Source organism: Micrasema longulum, unplaced genomic scaffold (genome assembly GCF_059751315.1).
Source record: "Micrasema longulum isolate JH-2025_06_02 unplaced genomic scaffold, ASM5975131v1 h1tg002789l, whole genome shotgun sequence".
In the NCBI taxonomy this organism is placed as follows: Eukaryota; Metazoa; Arthropoda; class Insecta; order Trichoptera; family Brachycentridae; genus Micrasema; species Micrasema longulum.
Genome location: NW_028279915.1, coordinates 41,749 through 58,621, shown reverse-complemented (window position 1 = coordinate 58,621; position 16,873 = coordinate 41,749). Strand labels below are relative to the sequence as shown.

The window sequence follows — 16,873 nt, the reverse complement described above, 5'->3', positions numbered from 1 at the left end:
CAGACACAATTAAACGGTATCATGTCTTCTGGAGGATTTGAGTTAAGAAAATGGTCAAGTAATGAACCACAGTTTCTGAATGCTATACCCGAAGAACACAGAGCTTTGTCACTACGATTCGATTCTAATCGTGATTTTATCAAAATTTTAGGACTTGAATGGAATTCTGCAGAAGATCAATTTATTTATCACATCAATCCGCTTAACCGATCATGCAAAAAAAGGACGATGCTTTCAGAGCTAGCCCATATATTCGACCCCCTAGGATTTTTATCGCCTCAAACATTCTTGGCCAAGTTATTAATACAATGACTTTGGCTGCTCGGGGTCTCTTGGGATAACCCCGTCCCGAGTGACATAAATAATCTATGGGTAAGGTACACTACGCAATTACCTAATCTTACACAAATTAAAGTAAACCGACGTATAACTAACAACGGATCTCATGAATATCAAGTTCATGGATTCTGTGATGCCAGTGAATCTGGTTATGCCGCAGTTGTTTACTTACGCAGTTCGACAGCAAATCATCATCACCAGGAGGCACTTGTATGCGCCAAATCTCGAGTATCATCCGTAAAGCGCATGACGTTACCGCGTTTAGAACTCAGTGCAGCTTCATTATTAGCTGATCTAATGCATTACATTCTTAAAACACATTCAAAAATCAGCAATATAACAAAAGTATATGCATGGTCAGATTCAACTATCGTATTATTTTGGATTCAATCACAATCAACCCGATATAAGGTTTTTGTTGGAAATCGAATTTCCAACATTCAACGTAAGCTGCCGTGTGCTGAATGGAGGCACGTGCCTACCAGTAAAAACCCAGCTGATTGTGCTAGTCGAGGCTTGTTGCCTGATGACCTGATACATCATCCACTTTGGTGGATGGGCCCCTCATGGCTGAAATTGGAGCTTAACGATTGGCCGAATTTGATAGTTGGTAAATCTAATGACGTAGCAAGAAATATTGAATTAGAAAAACGACCTAACGTACTTGTTAACGACTCATGTCAGCGTCCATTAGAAGTGCTAATCACACGTTATTCTTCACTTAGAAAAATACAACGTATCGTAGTATACATATAACGTTTCATAAATTCTTCTCTTATAAAAGATAAAGCACTTCGTCAACCTACAGATCAGAAAATGCATAAGGCTTTGATGTATCTTGTAAAATCTGTTCAAAACACCGCCTTCATTGGGAAAATTCAGAATCTGAAACTGGGAAAAGATTTACCGAAATCAATGAGAAAATTAAATCCCTTTATTGACAGTGACGGTATATTACGGGTCGGTGGGTGAATAAAATCTTCAGATTTATCATACGACGCAAAACACCCAGCTTTATTGCCTTGAAAGCAAAGATTGACTGATCTTATAATTCAGTGCGTGCACAACAAGAATCTGCATCCAGGTTTACAGTCGGTACAATATCTGGTTGTTCAAAATTTTTGGATTTTATCTGCAAAACGTGCTATTCGGCACATCTTATCGAAATGTTTCAAGTGCTTCCGGGCCAATCCTCAGCCATTGCAACCCAAAATGGCTGATTTGCCGCGGCTGCGAGTCACACAACTTAAACCGTTTCAAACTGTTGGCGTTGACTACGCAGGCCCGTTTAACATCACGATGCATAGATATCGGGGTGCTCGTACCACGAAGGCTTATCTATGCCTTTTTGTTTGTTTTGCAACCAAAGCCGTACACCTTGAGTTGGCTTCAGACTTGTCATCGGATGCTTTCCCAGCGGCTCTGCGTCGTTTTGTGAGCCGCAGAGGAAGATGTAACCGCATACATTCGGATTGCGGCACTAATTTTAAAGGTGCTTACAAGATCTTGTCAAATTTGATGCGTGACGCCAGCGAAGCAGAACGCATTGAGTTCAAATTCAACCCACCCAGTGCTCCACACTTTGGCGGACTTTGGGAAGACGGGGTTAAAAGCGTTAAGACCCTTATATATCAAGTTATGGGAGCACAGGTCCTTACTTACGAGGAACTCAATACACTCTTAGTACAAATCGAAGCAGTACTAAACTCGCGGCCATTATGTCCCCTGAGTTCCGATCCTAACGATTTAACAGCTCTGACACCGGGGCACTTTTTGACGTTGACACCATTAACCGTAGTTCCTGCTTCAGTAACTGCTCCGGTCAACAAGCTGCGCCGGTAGCAACTTATCCAACAGATGCATAATGACCTTTGGTCACGTTGGCATCGCGAATATTTGACCACATTAAGGCAGAGATCCAAATGGATACAACCTTCGAAACCCATCGACGTCGGTCAGATGGTCGTCATTAAAGATGACTCAGTACCACCTTTACGTTGGCGTTTAGGTCGAGTAATCGAGACGTATGCAGGAACTGACGGGATAATTCGAATTGTATCAGTGCAAACAGCAAGTGGTTTAATCAAAAGACCACTTGTAAAGTTATGCCCTATTCCGGATGAGTATCGGGTTCTCATTCATAATCATCCCTCATAAGACATTGTTTATAATCACCCATCATCACTTATTATCCATATTCACGTAGTGACAATCGTAATACTCAAACCTTTATCATATCATACATCACATCAGTCGGCATATTTCCTTTAACCGTTAACCAAAACAGAACCATTTACTGAGAATATGCCGTCATATTCCGCAGTGCGGGGGAGTATGTTTCGTATTTATTTTCTTTTATTCAAGTGTCAAGCCCTTCCTTTGATTTCGGTGGTCCTTGTTTTGAATCCCAATGTACCTACTCCTCCCTGACGGTGAGTCAAGAAAGCAACGCGTGACAACACAACAAATAAACCGTACCGCGAACAACAACGAAAACCGTACCGCGAGCGTGACAGTGATTTCGAATCACCAACATACAAGAAAACGTGCAAAGTGACCAGTGCAAACGATAACGGTGTCTTTCTGGACCAGTGCCAAAGGGAGGAAACCGTAAGTCCTTACTCCTTTCATTAATTCCAGGATTGATACTCAAAACCATAACGTCAATTAGTTTACCTAAAATCAAACGTTCCCTGTTATCGAGCATCCAACAATATTTATATGCTATAAACTTTTTAATAATTAAAAAAGGAATGGCCCACGCTCAGACGCTGAAGTCTTTGTGGGCGTTTTTTCTAATTTATGTAATAGCTTAATTTAAAGATGTATTTTTCTAAGGTGTGTTTTTGTAATTATATTTCTATGTAAATAATACATGTATGGAAAAATAAACAAATAGAAAAAAATGTATTTATCTACAGATTGATATAAATACATATACAAACATAATACTTACATATACGTACATACATATACACACATGAACATGTATATATGTATACATACACATTCACGCATACACAAATGCAAACACATACGCGTATATAATATATAATTTATAATAAAATAATGAAAACTTATAAATGAAACGATAAAAAAATGGTCACCAAAAATGTTGCTCTTGTGACGTCATTATCGCAATTTTGATATGTTTTTTGAACAGTATTTTCCTTTGTTGATAAGATCTATCGTGTTAATTTTTTTATCGTTTGACAATCATACTCTATGATTGAACAAACTGAAATGAAAGAAATGAATGAAACGCAAGAAACGAATAAAAATAATGAAATGAATGAAACGAACGAAATTAATAAATAGTCTGATTGGGCGGATGAAGAATATTGTTTTGTGTAAAATATAACCAAAATCGTGGACAGGTGTTTTTGTGTCAGTCTTTATTCTCAGATTAAAACCATGAAAAAATAAATTGAGTAGAGAAAAATCTGCGTCGTAGTATAGTGGTTGGCTCGTTCGTACACCATGTCTACCGGGTAATTCCTTTGGATTGATGTTTATAATCACAATATCATCTTCGAAATGTAGATGGTTCAGATGTTCTCCACCAACGCGAAATCCTTTATTTTCCGAATTAAGCTTTTTGAAATTACACTCCACTGCCGGTGTAAAAAGTTTTGGGGATATTGTATCTCCCTGTTCGATTCCTTTGTGACCTGTATCTTGTTGGTAAACCAGTCTTCGGTGAATTTCACCTGGATAGTTGCAAGTCCGTGTTTTTTTTTATCAGAGCTGTGTTATCTTTTACCAAACCCAAACAATTTTCGATAAGTTATTCAAATCTTTTCCTTGTAAACAAACTATTAATTAAATATTGTAAAAATACGTTGGTTTGACTACGATTCTACGAGGTAGGATACAAAACACGCAACGTATTATGTATGTTCTAGTTAATTGCTTTTTGTTCTCAATTTACCTCACGTTATATACTCCATTATTTTGTAGCATGATCCAGACTTAACAAGCATTTTTAAAAGCACGGAAAGATTTACTTAGAGAAAATACTGAGCATGCAATATTAAAAACAGTACGCGTGAGTTTGCATATTTTAGTAGGTTGTAAATGTTATCTGGACTATGAAATTAGGGTGTACTTCACGCGACCATAAACTTTATACGTTAAGGTTAATAATTAAGGTGATAAATAAAATAAAAAAATATAATTATTAAAAAAAAATATATTAAAAATTAACCAACAATGTCTTATATACAAAACTAGGGATAAAAAAGATAAGATTACCATTAAGGAGAAAACCAGAGTCTAAAAACTTACTGTATAAAGGACTAAAATTGAACAATGAGTTACCGGAAAAAAAAAAGAAATGAAAAACTTAAAAATATTTAAAAATTAATTTGAAAAAATACGTTCTGTAGGTTTTCTTGTTATTAATTTCATATTTTTTTTCAGGATAATATACTTGCTTGATTATTAATTAAACTCACATTTTTTTTTATTACCGTAAAACTTTACTTACTTTGTTTTCTTTACAAAATTTATATCATAAGCTTTTACCCTTGCATTATTTGTTTATATGCTTGCTGTTTTTTCTGTTTACATTTATTTTTATTTTTTTTTACTTTGGACAAACAAAAAAAAAACCATCACGCCATTTCCCCGTTAGGGTAGACAGGGAGTATAGAACGCCACATCACTCAATCTTTGCACACAGATCTCGCTTCCTCTACATTCATACATCTTCTCATGCACGCGCGCCGATTATTCTAACTTTTAACATGTCCATCTTCAAGTATTTGTTGAATTTGGTCATGCCATGTCTTTCTCGGTCTTCTTCTATTTCTGCATCCATCGACATTCGTATCGTGAATATTACTAGCCGTTCTTTTGCTGTCCATTAGCTCTACATGTCCAAACCAACGCAGAGCTCCTTTCTTGATTTTGTCGATAGTGCTTATCTCAGCTTTACAGCCTTAATGTACGGATCCTACATTTGTGCATCTATCGTACATAGTTTTACCACACATTTACCTGAGAGATCGCATTTCAACAGCAATAAGCCTACTTTCATCCCTGTTTTCCTAAGTCCATATTTCGCTCCCATACATCAAAGTCGGGACTTTTTATTATTTTTTTATATCTTTTCTAACTAATTTCACATATTTTTTCTGTATATGTTGTGTTTTTGTCTTTTTATAAATGTCCTTTGGGAATTAATGAACAAAATAACAAAGTAAAAATTTATAATAGTTCATAAGAAGATATGAAATAACTTTATAAAGCATAAAAAACAAATAAACTCTACATTCATACATCTTCTAACGCACGCACGCCGATTATTGGTGTGAAAGTTGTACTTAAATATTATTTTTAACTTAAATGATTTCACGGAAAATTGTATTATTTTCTTATTTCTATTTTAAAACTACAGCCTTTGCGAATTTCAGGTTTCAAGCCGTATATCATACTATCCTGAAAGGAGCTAGGCCTGCTCTAGTCAGCTGTCAAAATACCTTCTAGTATATTTCACATCCCGACTTTCATCTTGACCTATATTAATCTATCAGGCCTTGCGTGTTTGGGTTTCTTGTAGATTTAATCTACGATTTTACCCGCAAATCATGTTACGCTGTGAAATTGTAGTTTTAAAGACATTTCGAATTCCACATTAATTTTCACGGATAATCGTTTGTTTTTTGTTATTGTTAAGATTCATACTGGTTGTTGAAAATATTTTTTTTGTGGCTTTATCTTGATCTCACTAGTTGCCGGTGGAAAAATAATTATTTACCATTCCGGGCCTAAGGGCCGGGATTTCATGCCTGCCATTTTACAAACTTTCGCTCCCCGCTGTAGCGCCACGCTAACATAGAGCGAGATTTTAGATCGGTGTTGTTTAACATGTTGCAGATAGAACAGCGCGATGCCATATGGCATCATTTTGCGACAGTATATTCTAAAAAAAATAATTAATTTCGCAGAAAATTCGAATTATCATTAAACAGTTTTTTTTTGCACCACAACAGGCCAGGAGGCCCAATTACAGTGGTGAATTACATCACAGAACACCCAGGCTTGAGAAAAATCACATTTTTATTTTCCGTGTTCTCACCGGGAATCGAACCCGGAACCTTCCGTGCACGAGTCAAGCGTCTTGACCACTACACCACGAAGGCCGCCGATTTATAAACCCCAATGTAGAAATGGCCATTCCGATTTTAATAAACTACTTGATTTCAAGCTTGTGTTCGATCTTCATATAAATGAAATTATTAATAAGGGATACAAAGTGCTTGGTTTTTTAATGCTAATGTCTAATGAATTAAAAAATATTACTACATTAAGACGGCTTATAACACGTGAGTTGGAGTATGCTTCTATCAAATAGAATTCCCAAAATAAGGTTTATATAAATAACCTAGAAAGGATATAGAAAAAAAATATGATAATATTCAAATTTGATTATACTCCTAATGCAATTTAAACTCTGGAGTACAGAATTTGATTGCAGATCAATTTTTCCTAATTAAACTTGTGAACAATGTCATAGATTGCTCTATACTAACAAGTTCTTTAGAATATTGCCTAATAGGACAAGACTCCAAACTACATTCAGTTTGCCGGTACCCAGGATAAGTTCAAGAATTGATGATTTTTTTAATAGAGCATGTCATTAATACAATACCGTTCTCTCCGGCCACGCAGACAATTTTCATTTTTCATAAATATAAAAGACTACTTATATGCGTTGATAATACGCTTGTATAATTATATGTTAATTATATAATTCTTCAATATTATCACATAAGATATTTTTGATTTTCTTATTATTTTTTTATTATTTATAAATGTACTAAATTATCATAAATATATTTCTTTTTTTTTTAATACTATTATAATAATTTTATTTTTTAAACTATTTTATTAAAGTTTGTTTTATGTACATATTTTATTTGTAATTCTTGAATTACTAACATTTCTTAACTTTTTAATTCGTTTTATTCGTTAACTGGGTTATTTTAACGTATACACTTGATTAATCACTTACATAGTCGTGGGAAATTATTATTGACAGTTTTTACAATTGAAATTCCAATGTACCCTGATCTTTTATATGAATCATATGTAAAAACTGTTGTTTTTTCTCAAATAAATAATTTATATAGATGGCGTAAAGTGCTGCGCTTTATTTACTTATGTTATATTTTTCTACTATTTCGGATGTATTTACTTATTATATTTTGTCACAAAAATGTTTTCTTTTTAAGTCCAGTTCTAAATGAATTCTTTTTGTAACTCCTGGAAGTAGGTTTAATATCTACAATATGTATTATATGTTATATTAATAAAATAGAAAAAAACACTACCATGACAACCGTAACGACCTTTTTTTATTTTTTTAATGTCGTATTTATAGCATTTTACCTGGGAAATTCTTAGTACTCCCATCAATAACCAGCAATTTTTTTCTACCTTAAGACTTGGAAAGGTTAACAGTTTTTTTATTATTTGTAAAAAAATATCGGTAGTGGAATGAAGAAATCGTCATTTCATGTCATTTTCTTAACTCTACAGGAAACTAAAAAAATATTTCTGTAACATCTTAAATTGTGAAAAAGACACATGAACTTTTTATTTTAGAATAGACATTTTGAATAAAGAGAGCTCTCTAAGAAAGCTCTGGAGAGATAATATTTATATTCTTTTGTCATATGAAAGAGCATCAAATTTTGGCAGATTTTATGTAAAACTGTATTCTTTGGAAAAAGTGATAGATAAACTCCATTTTTATTATTTTACATTTAAAATTATCAATTTAATTATTCTTTTTGTTTAGTTACGACGGTCTTGTTCTTTATTTATTTTATATATTAATAATAAACGATTAAGAAAAATTCACGTCTAGAATTAAGGTCGCGTGAGTGAGCTTCACAGGGGTGACGTGTGAAGTTTCTGTAGTATAAAAGTAAGGGGTGTAAGAGAAAATGATGGATCGCTATGGAGCCTTCTGCCAGATGATCCGTTAAAGTGAACACCAAGACACTATCACGACCTGTTGACTTCTCTGGAAGGAGCTTATCGTTTGAAAGCTCCAATGAAAACGGAAAGCAAAAGGTACATTATTAAATGTCCCCACAAATATGATGTATGGGTGATTTGATTCAATGCGAGTTAAAAACATACATATTTTTTCTTATGAACATAAGTTAAAATAAAATAAAAATGAGTTTTGGATAAAATACCAAAACAGTTTATTTATTCACTGTGAACACCTTTTTTTTTTGTTTTCCCCATTCCCTCCTAAGTGGAGCATGAAGACATCATCAAACGCCTTCAAGAGACTATCGTTTGCCAGAACTGTCCCCTCCTACTTGATAGGAGGAATAGTAAAAGTTACGTCATAATGCTTACATTAATAAAAAATCGGGTGGCTAGTGCTACGGACTCACGGCGCAAAGGTTCGTGGTCTTAATCTCACGCTACCCCAACTTAATTCCCATTTCTAATAATGAGTTATTTACAACACGTTGAAAATGACCCTCAAAGTAAAATATTAAGGATAAATAATAAAAACGCAAATATCTATTTTTCCTTTAAAAAAAAAAAATGTGTTTGTATACATGATAATCTGTGTCCTGGAATATTAATAATACAGTTATGTTTTTGAAATAGATTCATAATCTTGGACGAGTGCTTTCGACTTGACAGCTACCCTTACATATAAATGTATTATATCATCATCATTGTTTCCCTATATGGACCCGTTGCGCCTTAGTACTTAAATTGCAGGGTACCTAGAGCATTTTTGTTACATAAAAGATAAGGTGAACTGTCTTACGCTTCAAGTACCGGTCCAGACACATTGCAATATTGTAGAGTTGAAAAAAAACCCTTTTTAATTTATTTTTCTTTTATTTGGCTACATACTTAACAGAATCTTACAATATTTACAATACTAAACTATACACTAAACATACTTTTTCTAATATTTATATATCACTATTTTATACTTATTTTCCTAATTTTTAATATTCGAACCTTTCTTTTAAATGGACACATATATTAACGTATGTAAATTCACAACTTAAAATGTATCTAACCCAGTGTTTTTTTTATATGCATATGTACTCTTTACATTTAATTTGAAATATGTTTAAACATTTCTTTTTTTTTTACGTTTTCTGGCATTTCTTTATATAACTTACTCGTGACTTAGGTGTTATTATTGAAACAAAACTAATGTTTAATATTCATATTGAATCAATCCTAAAAAAACGTATAAAATGGTCGGACTTATTATGCGAGTATCAAAACCTTTGAAACATGCAGAGACATATGAAAAACTCTACAAAACATTTGTTCGTCCCCAGGTAGAATACTGTACTACTATTTGGTCACCTTACTATAATGTAAGTATTAATAGACTAGAAAGGGTCCAATTTTTTTTTTAAGCAGGTCGACTTCCGGTTAAACATGAACTTTTCTAATCATGCTGAAAGTATGCAGTACCATGGAATAAACTCTCTTAAAAATCGAAGAATAATGTTGGACCAGTTATTTTTATTCAAATTAATAAATAATAAAATTGATTCTCCTAACCTACTAGAAAGACTTCTATTCCGTGTGCCATCTAGATCAACAAGACAAAATCTTTTGTTTTACACTAAAAACGCGTCAACAAACTATTTTAAACAATCTACAATACCTAGAATATGCGACCAATATAACAATATATTTACCGAGGTTGATATTTTTTGTGACAATGTATGTAAATTTAGGTCAAAAATTATAGAAATTTTGAGAGAAGCAGACATTTAACATTATAATTATTTAAATATTTTTTCATTTCGTTTCTTTTACATTTATTATATTGAACATAATTTAAATTATTGTATTAAGTGTAAACAATTTTTTTGGTGTGCGCATGAGTTTCTTACACTAATATATAAATAAATTGGCAATATATGTGTATATACTGTTTGTTTTCCTAATAAAATAAATAAATAACTTTATTTAATTGTACATAAGGCAGTATGTACAATTGAATAAATTATATCTTCAAAACTTTTTTCATCAGCCTTAGAAGAAGTTTTCAAGATGCTAAATTGAAATAACAAAGTCATAAAAATAGAAAGCAAGTATCTTAATCACCTCCGTTTTGCAGACGATATAGTAATAATAAGTGAAGAGGTAAATGAACTGGAATCGATGGTGAAAGAATTTTAAAAGAATTATACGAAGTCTCTAGAAAGATCGGTCTGGAAATGAATATAGACAAAACCAAGATTTTGAGTCCAATACCTAGCAACATGTGTAATGTAAGTAAAACTATCTGTGCAGTTAACGAGTAAATATACCTTGGGAACATTTAATCAAACTGCGGCACGGCCTAGACGAATCGGGTTCAGTTGGGCTGCGTTTGGAAAGCTGAAACACGTTTTCAGAAATAAGGAAATCCCAAATAATCTGAAGGCCAAAGTCTACAACTCTTGTGTTTTGCCGGGAGCAACATACGGTCTTGAAACCATGTCACTCAGTGCTAGAAGTGTTCTTAAAATTAAGTGCACTCAGCGGTCTATTGAAAGACAAATGTTGGGCGTCTCCTTAAGAGACCGAATAAGAAATGAGGAGATAAGACGCCGTACTAAGGTGACCGATATCGCAGAAAGAGCGGGAAGACAAAAATGGCAGTGGGCGGGTCATGTGGCGAGACAAGAAGTCGATAGGTGGACCCCCGGAATACTAAACTGAAGACCCTACGAAAGTAAAAGGAATGTAGGGAGACCACAAAGGAGATGGATTGACGACGTCGTCAAATTCGTGGGCCATGGATGGAAACAGAGTGCCCAGGACAGATTAACATGGAAAAAATTGCAAGAGGCCTATATCTAGCAGTGGGAAGAAACGGGCTGATAAGAAGAAGAAAAAAACATAAGACTGTTTGGGGACATTGCTTTTTTTTCGTTGTCCGTCGTCATTGTCATGTTATTTGGGTGTTTGTGTATTATTGCTTTTTTTAATATTCGTACGCTATAATTTCTACGTTTATGCAAAATATTTGGTTCATAGACGATGTATATTGTCTATAAAGCGTTCCGCTTTTGCAGATTATTCCGAGTACCTAAGTTTACACGCTCTTTTATGTTCGTCAAATATTTTCTTTGCTGTGTACCCTGTTTGTCCAATGTACACTTTATCACATCCTTGGCAGCATAGTTTATAAACCGCTTCAGTTTCCACATATTTTTTTACAAAAAACATAGTGTACCCTGAAGATGGCTTTTACAATAGAACCCAAAACATCGCAACGAATCCAACATACACGAGATCACTAAAAAAAAAATAAAGAAGTGACTGAAATCTGCAGTCACTCACTGTATATTTAGAAAAGTATTTAAAGTGTCTTGACTAACAATTTTCTAACGAGTCGAGGCAAGTTTTTAGGCATGAGCATGATTCGTTGTTTTAACTGGTGTTACATATTTTGTTATGATTAACAAAATACACTTACTTTTAATTTAACAAAATTTTCAATTATTCTTAATTTTTAAATAAATATAACAATTTAAATTTTACTTTAAATTTTGTCTACAGACATTGAACCAAGCTCAAAATATTGTAATAAAACCAATTGGTCCAATAAGAAGTTTCAAAATTGAAATATTGTTTTCAGGCGTTGCCTAGTATGTGAAATAATTTGATCAGATGAATCTCTTCACAAAAATAAAGATTTCAGCTCTTTAACTTCACTTAAGTAAACAAATGGAAGAATTGAAGAAATTTTGAAGATTGGCCACTTAATACAGCCAATGACAGTCATAAGCCCTGTAAATGCCTAGACTTCCATATTCTGTTCTCTAAAATGTTTTCCATCTCTGTTGTAATTTGTTAACAAAAAACAGATAGAATTTTTTTTCCATCGATATGAGCTTGCTTAGTGAGAGGTAGTTTTTTTTACAACTAAGTAACGGACAAAAAACATATACTGAATTGAATTAATCAATAATTAAATTAGAAAACTATAAATGGATAAAAAGTTCCTTGTTGATACCGAGTATCCATTAAAAGTCTCCATTCCCCGCAAAGTTTAAGAGATAGTTTCAAGTTATAATACGTTTAACTTATTTAAACACTCGCACCCTTACTAAAAGTTTCTCATCCCTTATCCTGTCGCTATCCATTCTGCTTCTGAGGCAATAACTCTTAATGCGACGTTTACCGCGAGTCTACCCCTATATCCAGCCTATGCCTACGAGTACATATATATGTAGCCTCCTCTACCTGGACTCACAAATAACTCCGGCTTGGCGTACGTAGCACTCACCCAACTCGCATTTCCCACGAAGACCTTCCACGCATTTTGGGGTGAGATTAGGATTCGGTTTTGCCGTACAAATCGACTTAGAAGTATTTGTAAAAGGTTATTTAATCCAACGTTTGTTTCACTAGATTTCAAAAGTTTAATATTAAACAACCCTATTACAAATGATTTATATATTAAAATTTACACTAAAAATGCATTATGTAACTTAGTAGACATTATAATAATAAATATGTACATCTCCCTTCCCCTCTTTATCCTCTCTTCAAGCATTCTTGTCCTAATCCCGCCCAATTAACTTCTTAAAATTTCTTAAAATAAATATAAAAAAAATTCCTTGATTATTTAGTACATGAAAATAACATTTTTATATGTATAAATTATATGTTTTTATTTGATATGTAATATATTTTCTTTACTAACTCTGTAAACTATGTGGAAATCTGTTATTAGTTCTGAGTTTATACACTATATCTGTTTGTTTACTATAAATATGTATGTAGAACTGTTGATTTCCCAAATAAAATAAAATAAAATAATAAAATAAAAAATATTATTATTTATTGACTTAGGGTGTAAAGCGTTACGACTTTAAAAACAAAAAAAAACTTGGCTTTATAATCAAAACAGAGACAGATATCATTATAGAGAAGTGGTATAACTGTTAACTGTCTTCTGTTAGCTGATGATGCCGTGCTTCTTGCTAGCAGCAAAGAAGACCTGAAATTCTCGGTAACAAAAGTGCACGATGTATGCAAGAAAAGCAATTTGCTTATGAATTTTGATAAATCGAAAGTGATGGTTTTTGAAAGGGATGAAAATATAACTAAATGTGAGATCAGTGTGAACGGAGATATTCTGAATCAGGTAAAATAATTTGTGTACCTGGGAAGTATGTTTACTAGGGATGGAAAGACCGAAAAAGATATTGAAAGGAGGTTGAGTGCCGGGAACAGGGTGAAAGGTGCACTGAAATCTACTTTGGCAAACAAATGTTTATCGCAGGAGGCTAAACTAGCAGTTCACAGCGGAGTTCTAGTGCCAACTCTAATGTATGGGAGGGAAGTATGGAATTGGAAAAATGATGATGAAAGTAGGTTGAATGCTGTCGAAATGCGATTTCTCAGGTAAATGCGTGGTAAAACGATGTTTAATAGGTGCACAAAAGTCGAGATCCGTTAAGTGTGTAAGTTTGAGACATGCATTATCGACAGAATCATGAAAGGGGTGCTGCGATGGTTTGGAGATGTAGAGCGAATGGACAGCGAAAGAACTGCTAAAAGGATCTACGATGCGAACGTTGATGGATGCAGAAATCGAGAAAGATTGAGAAAGAAATGGCACGATCAAGTCCATCAAATACTGAAAGATGGACATGTCAACAGTAGAAATAATCGGCGTGCGCGCATGAGAAGATGTATAGATGTAGAAGAAGCGAGGTCTGTATGCCAAGACAGGTTGATACAAGAGTGATTTTGCGTTTTATTCTCTCTGCCTACCCCTATGGGAAAACGGTGAGATGGTTTGTTTGTTTGTTTGTTTGTGTTTGTAGAGAAGAGAAAATAATATGTGAGAATAGGTATATAGAGAGGGCTTATAACCTGGTGTATATTTTATTGTATTTTATTAGGAATTTTTCCAGCTATTATATAACAATGAGAAGAAATATGTTAAGCCAATATAAAAATCCGTTTAGTTATAATAATATTAATAAAAATATTTGGCTGATTTACATAGCGCCATTTTTGTAAAAATCACCTCTAGGGCTCTTTACAATTGTATACCTAATCTTTCATTCTAACTAAACTTAAGTGATATATTATGTTTCCAGATTTTAAATTGAGGGTATGATAGTCTAAAGAAGTGGGATTTTAGTTGGGATCAGAACTGACTGGGACTGTCAATGATTCGTAAGTTTGAAGGCAATTGGTTCCAGGCAGAAGGGCCGGCGGCGGCAAAAGCACGATCTCCAAATCTAGTGTTTGGGAAGCGCCGGATTTCGACAAGTTTTCCTCTTCCTAAATCAAATGCTGACCTAAGAGTAGATTTTTTCGACATGTATTTTCCCTAATACAAAGGTCCGATAGGTATTTTGGAGCCATTTCATGAAGGGATTTGAATTCTGTCCAGCACAGCTTGTATTTTATTTTCTCTGGGCTTTTTAACCAGTGCAAATCTCGAAGATGTTGTGAGATGTGAGAAAATTTTTTCGCTCCCGTAATAAGCCTTGTTGCTTCATTGAAAACAGATTGAAGTTTATTAGTTTGATATTTTGCGAGAGTTGCGTATATTTCATTACAGTAATCTAGACGCAAAACGACATAAGCATTTACAAGTTTAGTTGTATCTATAGAAATATTTCTCCGCACGGATTTGATTTGTTTAAATGTAATAATACGTAATATGGAAGCATCACATACTACAAATACCGATAAAAATATATAAAATGGATTAAGAATAATTGTTAAGAAATTGTTAAGAAAAGCTTATATACATAAATGTTAAAAAGATTTTTAATACAAATTCGTTGCCAGAAAAACGCGACATGTTTGGCCTTGGCAGTTGTAACGTCAAAATTCGTGATAATGTTCAAATAAGATTTCAATGGCCAGTAACAAATAGACATGAATATGACGTATCAGAAGCGTGGCCAATGGAATGGCCGTTTTTGCGGGAATTTAAAATTACAAATTTAAAAATATTTTTCATGCTAAGTACTAAATTATTTTATTTTTTTTACTGGACAGTATTTCATAGACCTTTGTTACTTTAAAATTGTAAAAAAAACGTGATTTTTCTCTTCTGTGTAATTGAGTATGTGCGTATGTAAATGTATGTATGTGCATGGAGAATGTAAGTGTGTGTGAGTGCGTAAGTAAAAAATAAGTATGTAGCTGAATTTATATAAAAGAGAGTATTGAAGAGGGCTCCGTAAGAAGTTTGTTTATTTGAAAAATGTAAATGCATTAAAAACGTTTACGTGACCACTTTACACAGTGTTCCGCATTTTTTTCAATTGAGAAGTACCCCTTTTTTATTTACAATTTTGAATTAGTAAGGGTCTATGAAATACTGTCGAATAAAAAAATATTTAAAAAAAATTTTGTTCAGTTCGTAGTCTTTATTGAGATCCCAGATACCTAAGTTTAGTCAAAATTTGAAACGGCGTAATTTGTCGGTCTAATAGAAATTGTATTTTAGTTACATAAAACTTTTAAGTTTATTTTTTAAAGGAAATACTTTAAAAAATATTGTTTTTATCTAATTTATGTTTTCTTATTTTTTATTTTTGCGCAATTACAAAAGAACATTAGTTTTAAAATGACAAAATCGTATGATTTCCTAAGTTTGCGTTCGTTTTACCAGGCTACAGCCTTAATGATTAAGTTCATATCTGTGAACGAACGAAACAATTAAAATGGAGAGTTATTCATTAAAAAGCTAGTAAGTAACAGTGAAATATGCCCAATAATTAATAAAACAAATAAATTAGAAAAGAAAAGTAAACGAAAATTGAAATAAAACACAAATTATTTTATGTTTCATGTTTTAATTTAAGTCTTCAAAGGGATTTGTATCTTTGGATTCTCCGTGCTTTGCATTCAAATTGTTTAAATATTTTACGGAAATTAAATGTTAAGGCAGTTTGTGTTTATGTAACACCTATTATAGAAAGAATAAAGATTTTTCGTCCGCTTTTATTTCTTCCTCCAAATAGGCAGTGCAATATATCAAGTTAATTACGGGGTGAAATATTTATTACGAGCCCTTAACAGTATCAAGGGAGCAGGGTGGAGAGGTTGTTCAGGGCTGGAACAGGTGAAACCAAGGTATTAATTAAGCCTGGGACAAGCGCACCTGTCTTGAATTTAATCACAATAGAATATTTCGTTTCTAATTATTAATTTATTCCCTTTGAACAGGTTTAAAAACGAATTGAACAATGATAATAGAAAGAGTACTTGTACCAAATAATATGGCCAAAATGACGCCGACGGGTGTAAAAATTGTTTTCAAGCGTTACCTAGAAAGCAAAATGGTTTGGAAGAATTGAAACTTTTTATTATGAAGAAAATCCATATTTTGCATTAAAATTTATTTATAAGCTGAAACTATCCATATCTGTAGTATTTTAATATTTGCATGCTTGTGTGTAGTGAGTGTCCGGACAAAGAGGCGGGTACGTTTTGAAACCGGTAGACAGAAAAAGTGGTTACATACAAATATTTACAAACATTAACC

At 33.2% G+C, this 16,873-nt stretch overlaps 1 protein-coding gene across 1 annotated transcript; it reads left to right on the top strand.

Annotated features, from left to right (window-relative positions):
- The first annotated feature begins 1,551 nt into the window (after positions 1–1,551).
- Positions 1,552–2,181, top strand: LOC148271566 (uncharacterized). The gene has a single exon (XM_088241228.1). The coding sequence runs from the start codon at positions 1,552–1,554 to the stop codon at positions 2,179–2,181; it is 630 nt and encodes a 209-aa protein (XP_088097354.1).
- The last annotated feature ends 14,692 nt before the right edge of the window (positions 2,182–16,873 follow it).